The sequence below is a fragment of the Odontesthes bonariensis genome, chromosome 16 (genome assembly GCF_027942865.1).
Source record: "Odontesthes bonariensis isolate fOdoBon6 chromosome 16, fOdoBon6.hap1, whole genome shotgun sequence".
Taxonomy (NCBI): domain Eukaryota; kingdom Metazoa; phylum Chordata; class Actinopteri; order Atheriniformes; family Atherinopsidae; genus Odontesthes; species Odontesthes bonariensis.
The window spans coordinates 10,656,492-10,675,031 of record NC_134521.1 but is presented as its reverse complement, the minus strand read 5'-3'; the positions used below and the strand labels follow the sequence as shown (position 1 = coordinate 10,675,031).

At 42.4% G+C, this 18,540-nt stretch overlaps 1 protein-coding gene across 3 annotated transcripts in view; it reads right to left on the bottom strand.

Moving 5' to 3' along the window:
* Positions 1–18,540, bottom strand: part of ltbp3 (latent transforming growth factor beta binding protein 3) — a 47,118-nt gene that overhangs the window by 10,209 nt on the left and 18,369 nt on the right. For 2 of the 3 annotated variants that reach the window (XM_075487799.1, XM_075487801.1), the window contains exons 2-24: positions 17,317–17,595; positions 17,077–17,234; positions 16,892–16,997; positions 12,745–12,831; positions 12,476–12,592; positions 12,208–12,363; positions 10,183–10,290; positions 10,085–10,098; positions 9,941–10,007; positions 9,634–9,711; positions 8,673–8,801; positions 7,210–7,341; positions 6,989–7,117; positions 6,509–6,628; positions 6,122–6,244; positions 5,905–6,027; positions 4,081–4,200; positions 3,854–3,982; positions 1,146–1,316; positions 976–1,056; positions 661–789; positions 424–561; positions 188–328 (exon numbers count right to left, since the gene is read on the bottom strand). In XM_075487799.1, coding sequence (XP_075343914.1) covers positions 188–328; positions 424–561; positions 661–789; positions 976–1,056; positions 1,146–1,316; positions 3,854–3,982; positions 4,081–4,200; positions 5,905–6,027; positions 6,122–6,244; positions 6,509–6,628; positions 6,989–7,117; positions 7,210–7,341; positions 8,673–8,801; positions 9,634–9,711; positions 9,941–10,007; positions 10,085–10,098; positions 10,183–10,290; positions 12,208–12,363; positions 12,476–12,592; positions 12,745–12,831; positions 16,892–16,997; positions 17,077–17,234; positions 17,317–17,595 — 2,835 coding nt within the window. The remainder of the gene's footprint in view (positions 1–187; positions 329–423; positions 562–660; positions 790–975; positions 1,057–1,145; positions 1,317–3,853; positions 3,983–4,080; positions 4,201–5,904; positions 6,028–6,121; positions 6,245–6,508; positions 6,629–6,988; positions 7,118–7,209; positions 7,342–8,672; positions 8,802–9,633; positions 9,712–9,940; positions 10,008–10,084; positions 10,099–10,182; positions 10,291–12,207; positions 12,364–12,475; positions 12,593–12,744; positions 12,832–16,891; positions 16,998–17,076; positions 17,235–17,316; positions 17,596–18,540) is intronic. The other variant, XM_075487800.1, reaches the window with a different exon arrangement.

The following is an 18,540-nucleotide window of genomic DNA, read 5'->3' as shown; positions in this document are numbered from 1 at the left end:
AAACGAATGAGAGCAGCTTTAATGGGTATCATATCAACATATCAAGTGTATTCTTGACAATATTCCCTGTATTAAGTTGTGGGTACTAATGGTCTAAATGCGTCTGCTGTTAGCCGAGTATCAAACTTGTCAAATTGCCCCCCGAACTGGCTGTCAGGTGTAACTGTTGTCGAGGGTCTGCACTCACCGGCCTGCTCCTCCGGAGTTATGCAACTGTTTCGGTCAATGGCCAGGGTCCAGGGTGGAGTGCAAACGCAGTAGTATGACCCGAAAGTGTCCACACATAAACCATTTTTACAGTTCTCTGGGTCCTCGCATTCATTCACATCTGTGTAACAAAAACATCAGTGTTCATGATTAAATCCCCACCAGCAGCGGCCGTATGAGCGAGCGCTTCAAGCTCAGAGAAAAGAGCTGACAGACCTGCTACTGTGGCCATCACACACTTCTTCTTGTTGGAGTCCGGGGTCCAGGGCCGGTTACAGATGCAGTAGAAGGACCCTTCAGTGTTGACGCACTGACCATTAGTGCACAGGGACTCGTCGTGGCATTCGTTCACATCTGAGGGAGAGCGTGCGACCACAAAACAACGACACTAATCTGTTACCAAACATCTCTTTTTTTGAGGTGCCATTTTGAGCCGTGTACCGTAGCGCTCACCGATGCACTCGAGAAGGTTGCCATCGTAGTAGAAGCCTTGTTGGCAGTAGCACTCGTAGCCTGGCATCGTATTCTCACAGCGACCCTTCTTACAGATCTCCTCGGCAAACAAAGAGCACTCGTCGATATCTGCAAAGAACAAAGAAAAGGACAAACTCTTTTTGTAAGCATGAGGTAATATCAATACCTTCGGATAAGTACAAATGTTTTGAAGGTGCTACTGCAACTTTAGGTTGGTTTAAAATCTGAGTATAGATGATAGATGTTGTCTTTTATCACTGTGCAGCATCTTTGGAGAAGTTACACGATGTGTACCGTGGTAGGCAGGCAGGCTGTACTGGAATCCTTCCTCATAGTAGAGGCCTTGGCCGTTTGGACACAGCGAGTGGAACTCAGCTGGGTTAGAGAAGAAAGGAGTTCAATAAACGGTACATAAAAAGGACAGGAGAACTTCCATTTGTATTCACGACACGGTGCAGACGTACCTGAGTGAGAGACGGGGCAGGGGTAGATCTCACAGTGATCTCCCCAGCCCACTCCAATGGAGCAGCAGCACTCCTGCTTGGTGACGTTGATGGCCAGGACGCTGTCGCAGAACACAGTGTCATCGAGGTTCAGGTAGCACTCTTTCTTCTCATCTGTCGGCACTCGAACTGCTGCAGGACAAACCCAAGTGAAGATGTGATTGTAGTGGACCTATAGGTCTTGAACATAACCCAGGTAGTCAACCTGTAAGCACCTCCTTTAGCTCCTCCCCATGCTGTATATAAAGCCTCAAAATGGCTCCCTTCAGCCTCTTGCTGAGCTGGTCACCTAATCCAGGTGGTGAAGAGGGTCCCAGTTTCAATCTGCATGTGTCTTGCAACCCTTGGTTCCTACTAACATGTGTTTTTGTCTTTTTACTGCACAAACAAACTAATAAAAAAATAGCACAGCAGCAAGTAAACCTAAAACGTTTTTAGGTTTACTTGCTGCTGTGCTGTTTTTTTATTAGTTTGTTTGTACAGTTCTGCTGTGCAGTTTTGTTTGGTTCGTTCTACTTTTATTTTGCTTGTGTAGTTCTTTGTCTTTTAGTTTGATTATTTGATTAAGTGTTAGGTTTGTTAACCTTTTGTCATTCCTCTTTGAGTTTCAGTGTGTCCTGGGTGTCATCAGGTGGGAGGCGAGGCACTGTGGTGAGGACCTCACTTCCGTTTTGGCATGCAAGTACACTTGGGCACTTTTTAGTGTGTTTGTGGTGGCTTTTCATTTGTAGTGTTGTACCCCAGCTTAAGGAGGGACACACATCCAGTAGTATGCCTTCCACTGAGGCCTCGGCCCACTGATTTTAATTTCCTGTCATTTGGCTCTTAGTATTGTTATAGCCGGCCTTTTAGCCTTCTGTTAAAAAAAATACTTTACTAAATTCGTCTGGTCTTTAACCCTTTTTCTCTCATTTCCTCGCAGCAGCAGGTTTACTTAAGTTTTATTCATAAATATTATTTTCAATAAATAGATTTTGTTTACTCTACTATCTCTGCCTCCTCAGTCACAACTCTGTGTCCTTACAGCACTTGGGTTTCAGTTGTCATATCCTGGGGTGCAAGTCCCCAGGTGGCGTTGTTGGCTCTAACAATTTCATCCTTTACTCCGCTCTTTGCCACATAACAAAAGGGCTTAATGTGCCCATCCCATGACTGCTAATCTTAATGCTCTAACGTGTGTGCCCTGTTTAATAGAAATACAGAGTATGGTCATATGTTACTCATAATGATGATGGGCTGGATTCAGGCCTTTTGTAGTTTTGCAGCACACAAGGCTTAAACATTGAAGTCAAGTTTAAAGTATGTATGAAACACATTTAAGTACAACTGCCGTCGACCAAAGAGCTGCAGATTAAAGACCAATAAACACAGAAATGAATCCCTAATAAAATAACAACTGTCACAAGGCCAGTGTCGTGACAGTTTTTGTGCTTGTTTGTACTGTTTTGTCTTTGTCTCTTGTATGTTTGTTACCTTTTCCTTCCCCTTGCACTGTCACCTCTGGATCTGCTTACCTGCCACTCCACACCTGCCCTGCTGCTTCAATCAAGCCACCTTGGTGCCCATCAGCTCATCACCCAGTCTGTATTTAGTGCCTGTCCTACCTTCAGTCTCTGCCGGATAGACATTCTGTCTCACGGTTTGTCGACGTGACTTCTAGCCAAGCACAGTCTAGTACAATATCTGTTGCTAATATAAATCTGTTTTGTTCAATTTCCGGATCTACCTGTGTACCTGCCTGTCAGCCCACCAGTCTGCCTGCCAGCCTGCTTGCAATCCAGCCTGCCAGCTCGCCTGCCCCTGGACCCCCTCTCCAACCCATACCCCCTTGGACCAGAGCCCCAGCTTCCCACACCATCCTGTTATCAATAAACTTGTTCTTTGTCAGTTGGTGTCACATTTGGGTTCCTTGCAGAGGCGTGACAACAACACTGATACAGAACTAAAAGCCAAGGAACAAAAAAGATCTAAAAACAGGCAGCATGGATCAGGCTGGCACCCATTTAGAAAAACTGCCACTGCAGGCTTAGCTGCAGTCAGATGAGGTGGCTCGGGCATCTGGTTAGGATGCCTCCTGGACGCCTCCCTGGTGAGGTGTTCCGGGCCCGTCCCACTGGGAGGAGGCCCCGGGGAAGACCCAGGACAGGCTGGAGAGACTATGTCTCTCGGCTGGCCTGGGAACGCCTCGGGGTCCCCCCAGAAGAGCTGGAGGAAGTGGCCGGGGACAGGGACGTCTGGGTTTCTCTGCTCAAGCTGCTGCCCCCGCGACTCGATCCCCGGACAAACGGAAGATGATGGATGGATGGATGGTACAAACCCCATAAAGTGCCTTATAACTAATATTAAAACCTTAAAATCAATCCTAAAAAGTACAGGGAGCTGCTGAAGGGACACAAATACAGAGGACTTTTTTTACCACTATGTTAACCAAACAAGAGGGCTGAGGGGGAGCGTGTAAAGGGAGACTAGTACTGGCCCCGAGTACAGAACCCTGGGGGACTCCACGAGAGATGGGGACTGAGGAAGAAACTGAGTCAGCCAGGCTGACGGAAAAGCTTCTGACATGACCCGAACCATTCGAATGCAGCGCCTTCACAGGGCTCCAGGTGAGACATAAGGGCATCGAATGCACTGGAATACGTGTTGTTTGACACCACAGTGGGCCTTACCCTCGCAGTAGTGTCCGTCCTCTGAGAGGACAAAACCGTGATTGCAGACACACACATACGAGCCCGGTCTGTTCTCACAAAAGCCGTAGGGTTGGCAGAGACTTCTGTCGGTGGCACATTCGTCTATGTCTGAAAGGGAGAGCACACAGTCAATGAATCAGAAGAGAATTAATGAACAAAAAATGATTAAAAAAAAACATATGGGAATGATGTCACAGGCCACTGACCTTGGCATTCCCTGCCTCCGACCAGTGTGTACCCCTTCTGGCACTCACAGTGGTATGAGCCCATGTTGTTAATACAACGGCCCCTCACACAGTTCGATGGTGTCTTACACTCATTGATATCTAAATGGAAGGAAAAAATGTAAAGACTCTAGTGAGAAATTGCAGCTCTGAATTATCCCTGAACGGGTCAAAGCTTAACTAACATTAACCTAAATTAAACTGACCATCCAGTGAGTGTAATGTGTTAATCACATTTTTTCCATCAGTCTCAGGGTTTATTAAATTATAAATAACAATATGATGTAATATAGAGTAATTAACGCATGGAAGCTCAACAAAGAACCAAAAAACACGGTTCAAAGTACAGAGTCCAGGCCAAAGATCTTGTATTTTTGTCAGATAACACACCACTTCCTCCAGAAAACTGATGCTATCATGCTTATTCATGAGAACAAGTATGAGGTTGATGCCATCAGCTTAATATTTGGTAGCCCACCCTAAAACTACTCTTCTTATACCTCTGTCTGACTATCACTGGGTAGGAGGTACGCTTTGGGTCACTGTTCTGCTGTCAGAGCCATGATTTCTGATGGAGATCCCTAAAATATTTGGTAGTCTTCAGACCTCATCAAGACGTCCAGTGCCTGAAACAACAAAGCAATCCCTCAACATCAGAGAAATTCCACCATGTTTGACTGTAGCGATCGTGCTTTACCCAAAAAGCTGTGTTTTAGTTTAATCTGAACACAGGAGATTCTCCCAGAAGGATTTTTTTGGCTTCCTAAGGTGCGTTGTGCCAGACCCTGAACTGGCTTTTCTGTGGCTCGGTCGCAATGGTTCCTCTGCCATAGCTTTCCTTTTCATTCTGATGGCGACATATAGAGAAAACTGACATCGTGTGCCTGCAAGTCAGCTTGAATTTGTTTGGAAGTTAGTTGATCGATGGTGTTCCTCCACCATTTGGACAATTCTTTGTCGCAATCTTTCATCAATTTCTCTCTTTTGCCCACATCCAGGGAGATTAGCCTTTGGTTTCTCGAACTTTCTGCTCTTCTTTTACTCCTCCATCCTCAGTAAATTTGTAATTGCAACAGTTTTCTGTGAGAAGTGGTGCGTTTATATTCCCAGGTGATAGCTGCATATGGGCCTTTAAATAAGGGATGTCCACATTCGGTCCTGGAGGGCCGCTGTCCTGCTTCATGTTTCCCTGCTTCAACTCACCTGATTCAGATCAATGCATCATTAGCAGGCTTGTGCAGAACTTAAAGGGATAGTTCGCCTCTTTTGACATGAAGCTGTATGACATCCCATATTAGCAATATCATTTATGAACATTTTCTTACCCCCTGCTGCGTCCTGTGAGCCGAGTTCCAGCCTCGTTTTGGCGTTGACGAAGGTAGTCCGGCTAGTTGGCTGGGGTTTAAAAAATAAAGCGTTTTGCTTCTCAAAACAATATGCGTTCAAAAGAGTAATACATTTGCATCACAAAATCGTTCTCCAGGAAAAAGTCAGACCTCACAATCGCTTGGCCCTATTTTCTCTCCCTTCGTATCACTGCGTGCTGCCGCATTTTTTGAGAAGCAAAACGCTTTATTTTTGTAGCCCCAGCCAACTTGCCGGACTACTTTCTCAATACCAAAATGAAGTCAATGTTCATGCACGATATTGCTAGTATGGGATTTCATACAGCTTCATGTCAAAACAGGCGAACTATCCCTTTAACAATCTTTTAAAGAGATCCAATTCATCTGAATCAGGTTTGTTTAAGCAGGGAAACACCTAAAACCGACTTTGGAAATAAATGGCTTCCTGAGGCCTTCCCACCTTCACAGTGGCTGCCCTCCTGTGTGCGCTGGTATCCCGGGTAGCACTGGCACTTAAAGGAGCCATCCGTGTTGATGCAGCGGCCATAAGCGCACAGCCGAACGTCCGCACACTCGTCAATGTCTGTTTGAAAGATATTGCTTGAATGTAATAATTCAAATCTGCAAAAATACATCCATCCATGTGTATGTGATGTTGGGAGGTGATCATTTTTTACCCCTGCAACTTTTGCTGTCTGCAGAATGGAGGAAGCCCTCGTTGCACAGGCAACGGTAAGTACCAGGAAGGTTCTCACAGCGGCCGTTTGGACAGATGCCGGGTTTCTGACATTCATTAACATCTGGTTATAAATGAAGGAGAGATTAAACACATGCAAGATTTGTTATTTGGACCCAACTCACATGAACTGTCTCCAAGTGCTTTTTTCCCCCCAGAAACTAACTTTAGCTGCAGCTCTCTTTGACATCTGTTTTTATCATCAACACAGGACAGATTCACAACAACAACATGATTCCAAAGTACTTACCTAATATATCTCCTCACCGTAACAAATCCACTTGCCTTTCTTTTGGAAGTAAAGCTAATAAACTTGTGTTTTACTCACCGTAGCAGGTTCCAGCATGGGCCTCATGGCCGGGCAGGCAGGGAACACACTCATAAGAGCCTGGTGTGTTTTCACACTGCTCATTGGGACAAGTGTCGGGATTCAAGCACTCATTGATGTCTGGAATGGACAAGTGAAAGTTTCATATGGCTGCTGAATGCTCGGATTTATAGATATATTCACAAAGTCCATGGAAACACTTGTATCTTCAACCCATTATGACCTGGAGCAACATATATATCTTTGTTTCACTCTTTCAACCCGTTGCATCTTTGATAAACATGATAAACAATAAAAATCGGATGTTTAACCTTTCAAATAGTTTTTATTGAATGTTTCTAGTATCTTCTGGGGCTGAGAAATAAAAGGTTTTAGGACAGTTTAGAGTTTTTCCAGAAAACCCTCAGGTTTTACAAGGCTGTTTTAAACAAAGCCTTCGGTCTAAGTGGGCTAAAGTCATAATAATCAGTGTCTTTGTACCTTCACAGGCGGGATGACGGTGGGATTTGCTCCTAAAGCCACTGTGGCATTCACATTTATAAGAACCGGGCAAGTTTCGACAGATGCCTCCCACGCCGCATATGTCTGGCTCGGCGCACTCGTTCATATCTGCAAAACACAGAGATGAGAGGAAATGCTGCGTCTGATAACCTGTGGGAGAAGAAAACATTTCAACCTAGCAATCACTCAGTCCAACTCACCTACGCACTTGAGTCTTCCATGCTGCACCATGTGTTTATAGCCCGGGCGACAGAAGCATTTGTACGCTCCTTCTGTGTTGATGCAGCGGCCTCTGCCGTGGCCGCATGGCTCCGACTCACACTCGTTATCATCTGTTCAATAAAGTCACACGATGAAAACAGTGCTGATTAGTGCCAAAGGCTATAGATCAGTGTCAGTTTGGGTCATGTGTCACGTCTTAGGTCTTACAAACTAATGTCACAACTTTCTCTATAAAAAACGACGCCCACATCCCTGCAAAAAGTGACTTTTTGGTGAAGTAAACTCTATTAGAGTAACTTTTCTATTTCTATTAGAGTAATTTCTACCTTGTATTTTTAAGATTCAGTAAGAACTAGAGCTTCTTAAGTAAAATTAAACATTTTATGAACGTAATACATGAATTATGGGGAAGAGTAAGTTTTACTTAAGTTTCCTCATATAATTTAAATGTTTAATAGTTGTATGTACATAAACCTAGAAATACTACATAAACTTTACTCTGAAAATGTATCGTTAAAATCTACTAAGTTACTTCATAACAGCAAATACTACAGATATATGAAATTTACTTAAAATTTTGAGTAAAATGATGTTCCTGCCTATGAAAAACAAGTAGACTTTACTTAATTTGTTTAAATAAATATAACTTAAAACTTAGATGTAATTAAGTAAATGTTACTTGATATCTTCAAAACTGTTATATTTTTTCCAAAAAGGAAAATAATAAAAAAGCTCATTTCCACCAGCGATGGCAGCATTAATGCAGAAAGGTTCGTTGAGATTTAACACCAATATATGTTGCCCTCAAGACGTCATCTTTTCCAGGAACATCCGTGCATTTTTAAACAAGACGATGCAAAACCCTGTGCAGCCATTTTACTGCATGAATGAGTAAAAAAAGAGGGTACAGGCACTGGACTGGTCCGCCTGCACTGCCAACCCGCCTCCAGTACAGAATGTGTGTGTTTGCAGGAGGAATGGGACAAAAATAACAACTCAATATGAGAAAAAAAACAAAAAGTGGAAATAGCTGTACTGTCCCAACTTGTCTTTAAATGTGCTGCAGGCACAGAATAGATGCATATCAACAAATGAAAAACAGTACATGAGGTTAAACAAGAAATATCTTGTTTGTGCTGTTTACAGTGAAATAAAAGTCAAAGTAAATGGAAGATTCGCTCCGTTTTTGTTTAAAATGTTCCATATTGGCACAACTTTTGCTGAGTTGGGGTCATAAAATGAGCCATAAAGAACGATTTGATCGCTTATTATCACTGTTTCAGTGCCAAACTCATCCATTAACATTGTTTTTGTGTCATAATGAGAACATTCAGTGGCATAAGGCAGGTTTTCATCACAATGAGGGGAAAAGTTTGCCCAAAATGAAAGAAACTATATGAAATATATACATATAAATGCTGTCTCTGCCCCCGTCTCTTACCTTCACAGATGTTCCTCAGTGAGCTGAGATGGTAGCCAGGGTGACAGTGACAGATGCGGCCATTCGGGCTGTTCTCACACTCTCCGTGACCACAAATGTTTCTGCTCAGCCCACATTCATCTGTCTCCGCTTCAAGGAGGGAATAAACAGGACACCGGTGTCACACTTATATATACACACGCCTCTATATAGAGATATATAAAGTGCCTCTGCAGTATATGTATCAGTTAAAATATATGCAGGACCACTGGCATGCGATGGCATAAATAATCTGTCTTGGCCATGTTTACACCACTTTAGATTTTTAAAATGCTTTCCACCTTTTACTGTCCAAACATGTCAGAAAGGAAACACTGCTATGGGAGAGAAGGTGTACTGAACATCTTAGGGAAAACAATCAAACAAGACAGAATCAGAGTCAAAGAGGAGGTCTCATCTATGCTTTATCACTTAAATCTGGTTGCTGATGTCTTTGGAAAAACCTTTTTTCTTTTTATGGAATTGCAGTGCTACAAAAGAATAAATCAATAAATGCAGCAACTTCCATAAAAAAAAAAGAAAAGAAGAATGAGTGTGAACATAGCCTTAAGGCTGGTTCATGCTTCACGGTTGATTGCACACGACATGCACGGTGCCCAAAAGCATCAGTTAATCATTTAAAAGACAATAAAAGCATGCAAAAGATTTGATTTAGTGTTTTCTACTATCATGAATTGCCCCAAAGTGTTGAAAAAAACGTGTCGTCACTCTTATGCAAGCAGTCAAAACTGCCGGTTACTCCGTGGAGAAAGTCAACATGTCATTTTACGAGAGGTGGACCCAAAGCTCGTGACAAAATCCTCTCTCACTGGGATATGTGCGGAGCTGGATTTACCGTTTCGGAGGCGCATGAAACATGAACCAGCATTTACAAATGCAACTCTTTTTGCGAGGTGAAAAACAAAATTTGTGTGAAACTCACGGAAGACTTTTATCTGTGTTTCGAGGGGGTCATTGCCTGGGTTCATTCGGATGATTGTTGGAGGGGTGGGTTTAACAACTGTGGATCCAACAGAGGAGAAATGAAGTGGACAGACTTCAGGAGGAACTATGACATGTTGAACTTTAGTCCTGATGTTTTAGTCTTCACCCCACACTTTTCTGCCAGTCAGCAGCAAAAAAGGGAAATTTTCCCTTTTATTGTGCCTTCTGAAGAACATTTAGTAACACTAGGGATTAAATGATCATTTGGGGTTATTTGTGAGTGCGAGAGAAGGTGCGTTTTTTACCAGGCACACGAGGACGGCTGGTGTTGGAGTGAGTCTGCTTCACAGTGTATGTCTCTGCAGGCTTCTCCTGGGTTAAAGCAAAAAAAATGATCTCACAGCAACAAAAAGGAACAGATATTACCATAAACAGAAGAAGAGTCTTACCACCCTCTCTTGTTCTGAAAAGCAAAATGATAGAAAGGAATTAGTAACTCGTGCGATCAGTGCTAAAGACTCACAAATGGAAGTGTTCGAGGACTCACCTTCTTTGCCATAACTTTGGGAAAAGATGATGGGAGGGAAAGCCACGGTCTCAGTTATACTTTGAAGAAAGTATCCTTTCCCAGCAGGACAGATCTGAGTGAAGGCCACTCAATACCACACGGAAAAAGAGAAGATGATCTTATTGTTACTTTATTTAACTTTGTTAGTGTCCAACATGCTGCAGAAACAACTTTATTTCTATCTAAAGGGCCATAAAAACATGTGAAAATGTTTACGTATCAGGATGTTATTTAAAAAAGAATCTAGACTTTGATAGCTTTTAAATTTAAGTAAACACAACCACAGATGAACAACAACACATGACATATTGCACTGCATTATTATCTATCCAACAAAAGGACTAAGCCTAAATGTAGAAGCAGTTTGTGGAAAACTAAGTGCTCCCTCACTATTTCCATAGAAATGAAGCGGCTTAGTAGCAGCCAGGTGCTGCTAATTCATTCCACTTGATCGTCAAGTGTGAGCAGCTCTATAAAAGCACAAGTTTTGGCAGTTTGCTGCTCTGCAGCATTCAGGTGTGCGTTAACACGATGCCAAGGAGGAAAGACATCAACAGGGGTCTGAAAATGTTGCTACATATCAATCTGGGAAGATTTAAACGGACGCTTCCATCGTTCTGCAGCGAGAATGATTCACAAGTGGGAAACTTTAACTCTGTGGATACCAAATGAACTGTGCAATGCTCAAAAATGACCACAGGGCTACATCTCAGACTCTGCAGGCCTCAGTTAGTATGTGGAATGTTAAAGTTCATCATAGTAAAGATAAGAAAAGGCTGAACAAGTATGGCTTGTTTGGAAGAGTTTCAGGAGAAAACCTGAATTGAGAAAGTCTTCTATTTTAGAACATGACAGCACAGTTAGAAACAGACTGAAGAAGGATGGCTTATTTGGAAGGGCTGCAGGAGAAAGCCTCTTCTCTCTAAAAAGAACATGGCAGCACAGCTCAGGTTTGCAAAGCTGCATCTGAACAAACCACAAGACTTCTGGAACAATGTCCTTTGGACAGAGCAGACCAAAGTGGAGATGTTTGCTCATAATGCACAGCAGCACGTTTGGAGGAAAACCAAACACAGCATATCAGCACAAACACCTCATACCAGCTGTCAAGCACGGTGGTGGAGGGCTGATGATCTGGGCTCGTTCTGCAGCCACAAGAGCTTGGCTGAAACTGGCTCATACAAAGTGATTTTTTTTCATCATGTCTTACATACATAAAACCAAAGAATTGACTGGTTTCTTTTTCCCATGACTGCATATATAAAAAAAGAATAGCTTGTGAAATATATTTACCTTCATCCTGCCTAACAAACTGTCAAATTATGTTATGAAAAAAAAGCAGCAAGAAGCACAAAGGAGGTCAAGTTTAGCTGGGCCCTGTCACCGTGGCAACGTGATCCGATCATGTTGACAGTGTGGCTGTAAGCACTGTCAGGAGAAATGTTTTTGCAAACAAATCAGTTGACTGTTTACTTGATTAACTAACTGCTTGTTCAATATGTTATTTGCCATTTCAACACAACGGTTAAAGAGTTTTTAGTTTGTTATCGCATCAGAGTGAGCAAAAGCAGCAAATCTTCACATTTTGAGAAGCTGGAATCAGGAAAAGTTTCCATTTGAAAAAGATCGATTCACTGGAAACACCTTCCAACAGCAGCACACATGAATTACTGATAAACTCTGCATAACTATTGTGCAACGTGTTTACAAAATCTTCGGTCTATAGCGAAAGCATTTCTTGTTTGTCAGTGGACGGTCATTAGAAATGAAAAGCCAGCAGCTCTTCACATGAGGAACAATATAAAGATCTTAGGAACATATCAAACTGGATTAATGATCAGACTGATGACTGAATATGAACTTAAGAAATCCCAAGTTATATGAGTCACAAAATGTGCTTACATGCAGATAAACGTCCCTGTTACATAACAGAACATAATGTCCAAGGCAGGATGAGTTGAAGCATGTTAGAACTGAATGATTTGTTCTTTGAAAATCACTCACCTGTGCCCACCTGAGGACATCTTTCACAACTGTGGCCCCAGGCTTTTCCCACCGTGCAGCAGCACATCTCCTGGGTGATTCTGGTTGACAGAGGGTGCTCGCAGCCCCTGGCTTCGGATACCAACCGGAAGCACTGAGCCTGCTCAGCCGGAGAATCTTAACACAGGACGCATCAGGGTTTAATTTGACCAAAAGAAATGTCTGAGTTTGGAAGGAAAAACAGCCTTCAATTTCACTGGACATGCAATGAAGAGCATTTTTCACTCACCGACACATCGGTTCCTCTCCAAGACAAAACCGGACTTGCAGGAACATTTGAAACTGCCCAGTGTGTTGAGGCAATCTCCGTTCTGACAGACGCCCTGCATGGAGCACTCGTTGATGTCTTCAAGGTTGGATGAAAAAGGATAAAAAGATTGCAATAGAGCAGCTAAAACACAAGGGATGCTTTTTTTTTTAAGATAAAAACTTTTATCTAAAGCTGAATAATGGTCAAAACAACAAAAAAAAGCTGAGCTGAGTCTTGTCCAGTGCTACCTTGACAGTGAGTGGTGTTGAATCTTTTATAGCCTTGAGGACAGGTGGAGCCGTACTCCTCCACAATGGTCTGTTTGACTGATGCATCTGAGGGGAGTGGAGAGACAGGGGAATGAAACAAAATAAAATAAAACTGTAAAAAATCTTTAGCGTAAATCTGTTTTAAATTTGCATTCCATCTTAACCTGGAGGCCAGATTTCTCACTGAGATTCAGAGGAACCTCGGCAGCCCTGACCTTAAAAACATGGCTGTCCAGAGAAATAAAAGTGGTGACAGCTGCAGTAATAAACTGCTTCTGAGCAACTCCAATCAGTTTGTGTCTCATTAAATCAGTTGTATGCAGAGTTCTTTCCAACCTCCATCAGTGCCTGTGTTGCTGCTGTGTTTGTATGTGTATAAATCTCATGTTATCAACATTTAAAGCTAATTGTTAGCCTGTTTACGCCTTCATTCCCACCTCAGAGTACCAACTTCCACGGCAGAAGGAGCGCAGCATAATCACATTAATTCAAACACCTTGTAGAACATTGACTGGTGACAATTTAGGCTGTGAAAAGGGAATCATTTCAAGCAGAAATGTTAAAAGCATGTGGAAACGTGTTCAACAACAACCTTTAAGAGTCACAAAATGCTTCCTGAATCCACAAACGCTGCAGTTTTTGAATGTTTTCTACATGTAAGTCATACAGCTGCTGGCTGAGAGTTGAGGTGTAAAAACTTAGTGAGGTTTGAACTTTTCTCTTTCTCATGCACATCTGCATCCAGCACTTTTCCCCTGATTTTATCAAAGCTTCGGGGGATAAGCCTGAGCAGAAGTGGGAATATCAGATTTTTTGATTTGTACATTGAAATGCAGCATGACAGTTCTGCTTTTGATCTCATCTGAAGCATGACGAGGTGAACCTCAGGGAGTACTTTGTCAGAAATAGTTCCTTTTATCCTTTTATTTCTTATTTCTAAGCAGGGCTGTGTGTAGCACTTGTGAGTTTTACCTGCAGTCGGCAGCACTCAGAACGGCTTTGCAAACAAAAACAACTTAAACCTACAAAATGTCCTTCTGATCTGTGCAAACGCTACACTGTGATATTTTTTACACTGATGGGTTCTGCATCAGACAGCTGTTCACTTTGTCGCTATAATTTCTCAACTGGAGAACAATGTGAGGCAAAATGGTGCTCACCCACCAAGGAACCCTCTTATTCTCCGATCTCTGAATGCTCTGACCGTTGTCTGCTTAAGATAAGACAATGATTACTCATAAGTACCACACACAACCCCACTTAGACTAAATTAAATGCATTTTCCTTTAAATGGAAACACTTCTAACTCTCTTATGTCAGTACACAGAGTACCAAGAGAGAACTTAGCATTAAGCTAGCTAATTCTGTCCAAAGTTAACATTCATATTGTGCTTTTGGGTTTTTCCCTTCGGTGTGTTTTATGGCTTTCTGCGCATCTAAAACATCTGTTCGTTTACAAAGACACGGGATGAAATGGGTTGTTCATAGTCCAGCCTTTTGTCTTCCGTAAATCATCTATATTTCCACAGAACAAATGTGCATAATATCAGTTTGAAATGCCTTAAAGAAAACGATGAGCAGCTGCCTGGCACTTCACCGTTTCTGATCCATCGTCTGATCGATGCGCGTTAAAGAGACAGGAACTAAAACACAGCATTTCATACAGAGAGGGACAGGAAGTGTTGCAGCAATGTGATGGGTTCAAGTTACCTGCTAAAGAATTCATCATGGAAATAACATGAACCCTCAAAAATCTTTTGGATGCAAATCTTTTGGAGGCTCACCAATTTATTCCTTATTACAAAACAAACCTATTTTAGGCGTTTCTGTGTCATATTACCTGCTGTTTTAATTTCCCACAACCTAAAACTAAATAACGTGTTCTAATAATATAAAAATAATACTGTTTTGACCCAGTTTTAGGATTGAACAAAGTCGGATTTTTATTTTCATCCTTCTCCAGCTAAACAAAAGCAAAACTGAGGGAATTGTCTTTGGAGCCAAAGAGAAACGATTACAGGTCACCACAGAACTTCAATCTATACACCTAGAAACTACCAACCAGGCCAGAAATCTGGGTGTGGTGATGGACTCAGACCTAAATTTGGAAAAACACATTAGGGCAGAAACAAAGTCAGCCTGCTATCACCTTAAGAATATATCAAGGTTAAAAGATCTGATGTCTCAGCAGGACCTGGAAAAACTAGTCCATGCATTCATCTTCAGTCGGCTTGACTACTGTAACAGCATCTTTACAGGTCTACCTAAAAAGTCAGTTAGACAACTGCAGCTCATTCAGAACTCTGCTGCTCGAGTCCTCACTAAGACCAAAGAAGTGGACCACATCAGTCCAGCTCTGAGGTCTTTACACTGGCTGCCTGTCCATCAGAGGATAGACTTTAAAGTTCTGATGCTGCTCTATAAAGCTCTGAATGGTCTAGGACCTCCTGACCCAGTATGAACCTTCCAGACCCCTCAGGTCATCTGGATCCGGTCTTTTATCAGTTCCCAGAGTAAGAACCAGACATGGAGGAGCTGCATTCAGCTTCTGTGCTCCACATGTCTGGAACAAACTCCCAGAAAGCCTCAGATCAGCTGAAACACTCAGTGTATTTAACTCCAGGTTGAAGGCACACCTATTTTCAGCTGCGTTTGAATAAAGCTCCAAAACTGAAGCATGAGTTTCAAAACTTAATCACATTTTAACTTCTGATTTTATCTATTGTTCTTATTTCTTCCTTTTTTGTTTAAAATTTAAATCATGCTTTTTATTTCTACTGTTTTAATGTATCTGTAAAGCACTTTGAATCGCCTTGTTGTTGAATTGTGCTATACAAATAAACTTGCCTTGCCTTCTCAGCTTTTTCCTTTATAACTCTAACCGCAGATTTAGTTCAATGCCACGATGACGTCTTTCATGAGGTTTGAACAAACGAAAGACCAGAAAAGTTGACTCAAACTCTACATTTTTTTGGTCCTATTCTGAACCCCTAACCCAGAGGAGCGCTTTGTCCTCCACGAGGGAGTGAAAACACGTGAGGCAGCTTTATTACAGAGCTGTGGGAACGCTACACATCGTGAAAGCAGGTTCAGACAAAAAAAAAGAAAGGAGAAAAAAAAAGGGATTATCTTTGCTATTTTCATGAAAATAGGAGGAGCTTCACAACAGACACATGTGTAAGAAAACTGACAGGCAAGGACCTTGTCTTCTACAGACTAACCAGACGTACAGTATCAAGTTTAGTCAAAGGCTGTATTGTCTGAGCCAGAACTGAAAGATGGAATAATAGCAGAGTGGAAAAATGTGAGTAGCCAAGATTTTTCATGAAATTCAATCTTCATGACAGTCCTGCACTGGGCAGGCCCATAGGAACACGCTCAAGTCGAGGGTTATTTTCCACTTTTTCTCTCTCTGTCTCACTGTCACATCATTTCTTACATTTTCTCCTTTCCCAGCACAATCCTCGCTGCTAACTTTCATGCACACATTCAAACTGTTTTATAGGACTGTAGAAGATATAAATATGCACTGGAAAAAATGCCCCTCCAAAAATAAGTAAGAAAAACAGCAAATACAAGACGTTTTTGCTTGAAATAAAAAAAAATATCTGCCAATGGAACAAGTGAAAATCGGCTTAAGATTTCTTGAAATAAGATGTGATATTTAGGACTTTTGAGATAAAAGTGATCTTGAAATTAGCTTAAAAACCTCTTCAAATGCTTCATATGAAATCCGACTCAAAACTATTTGTTTTCAAGATTTTTTCATTTAACAAGACATTCCAGATGTATTGTCTTCAAACAAGTCCCTATATCTGGCTGAAATAGTACTTGTTAGGCAGTTGTGTCTTATATTAAGTGTAATGAGATATTTTGACTAGAAATGAGACAAATGGTAAGACTTTGATTTTTTCCAGTGTGAAGCCTGACATTTTTGGCTGAATAATTCCCAGGACTGGATATAAATTTTACTGTAGAACACTGTAAGAAAGCCTTTTTTCACACTTTCACATATGAAAATTAGCACTAGATGCAATTAACTGATAAATAAATGGTTGACATCTGCAAAGCTGGATTTAGAGCCATTTAAAACAGGAATAAAACCTTTTGGTACTTTATAACTCACTTGGTAATTTGGGGCACTGATAACACTTGTTTTGTCCCCACGAGTTTCCCACGCTGCCACAGCATTCCTCCTGATTGGTCAGAACGGGAAGTGGCGTGCTGTTGCACTAAAAGATGGAGAAACGTCATCAGTCGGTACGTCCGGCAGGATTCGTGCTGACGGCGGTCAGACGTGACTAAACTCACAGCTTGTTTCGGCGTGGTCTCCTGGAAGCAACGCCCCTTCGGTTTGTGGTGGATCAGACGCGGCCCTGTCTTGTGAGGAGGCTTGGCATCTGATTGGTCGATGGATTGAAAGACCACAGAGGTGTCCGGCGTGTGGTGAACACGTACGTTAATCTGCACTGAGTACAGAGAGAAGGTAGACATATCAGAGGACTGACACACAATCACAGAATGAAACGCGACGGAGCAAACGATAGATACCTTCTGATGAGTGGTGCCCCCCTTGCGACATCGGCAGGCTGAAAATCGAGTGCGTTTGTGTCAGCTGGGTGCGGCCTATGCCCGAATGCTCCACAAACTTCTGCCCGTCTGGTTTCAGGGCCACGGGGTACACGGGCTGCTCGTTGCCGCGCGCTGCCTGAGGTTGCTGCGTCTGCTGGAGTGGAAACTGGCAGAGTCGCCCGGTGAAGCCGGGAGGGCACAGGCAGTGCTTCCTGGAGCTGCACACTCCTCCATTCATGCACGTCAGGGGACAAACAACTGCAAAGAGCCAGAGACATTTCCCACACAGTTAGAATTACAAACACCACCGGGACAAGCAAGACACAAGCTGTAAAAGAGTTTCTGAATCCAGTGACATTTAGCCAGTGATTTAGAACCCCTCAGACACTTTTATTTGATATTTATGTTCATGTGAACAGCCTGATGATTGGGCATATGGTTTAGTGCACCCAGTACTTAGTGTCTGATTAAATATACATACAATATATATGGCAGACAGGCTGAAAGGCTTGTGACTTAAGCAGGGCCACATAAAGTATTCACTTTGAACTGTAGAACTGTAAAGATCACATCAGCATGAAGGACCGAGCGCTTGCTCCAGCCAGTCGGCCGAGCAGTACAGCAGGTAAAGTCACTGATCTGTGTAACGGCTTTACTCTGACATATGGGAAAGATCTAGAAGTTTTGAAGATCTTCTGGGAAAGCTGCTGGCCAAACGGTGGTTCGTGGCACAAACTCTATGCACTGCAGTCCTGTTGGGTCTCCCGTTGTGCTTATTTAAGGGCACAATGGAACAATCAGAGGAAAGAGATAAAGGGAGAAAGCAGGACTGTGAGGAAAACAGCAAGCAGAGATTCATCCAGAGAGATTAAGGATGGTGGACGGTTCAGTGTCAGTGTCTCTGTCAGGGGCGCAACTACCTACTTTCTGAAGGGTATGCAGACGCATGACCGGCAACAAAATGTACAACATCTGAACAACAGTTAGCACTTAATGTATCAATGTTACCACTAAATCCAAATAAACACAGAGAGACAGCTGTTAGAAGACTTTCTTCTGCAGGTTTCCTTCTGATTGATTGTTTTTAACACATATTCAGCGGCAGGATGTTAATCAATTAGCCTACAAATAATGAATCATGAGAGGCATTAAGCGTATTAGCTGTAGCCGTTTTGTATTAGCCCTAGCTGTTTGTGTTAACGA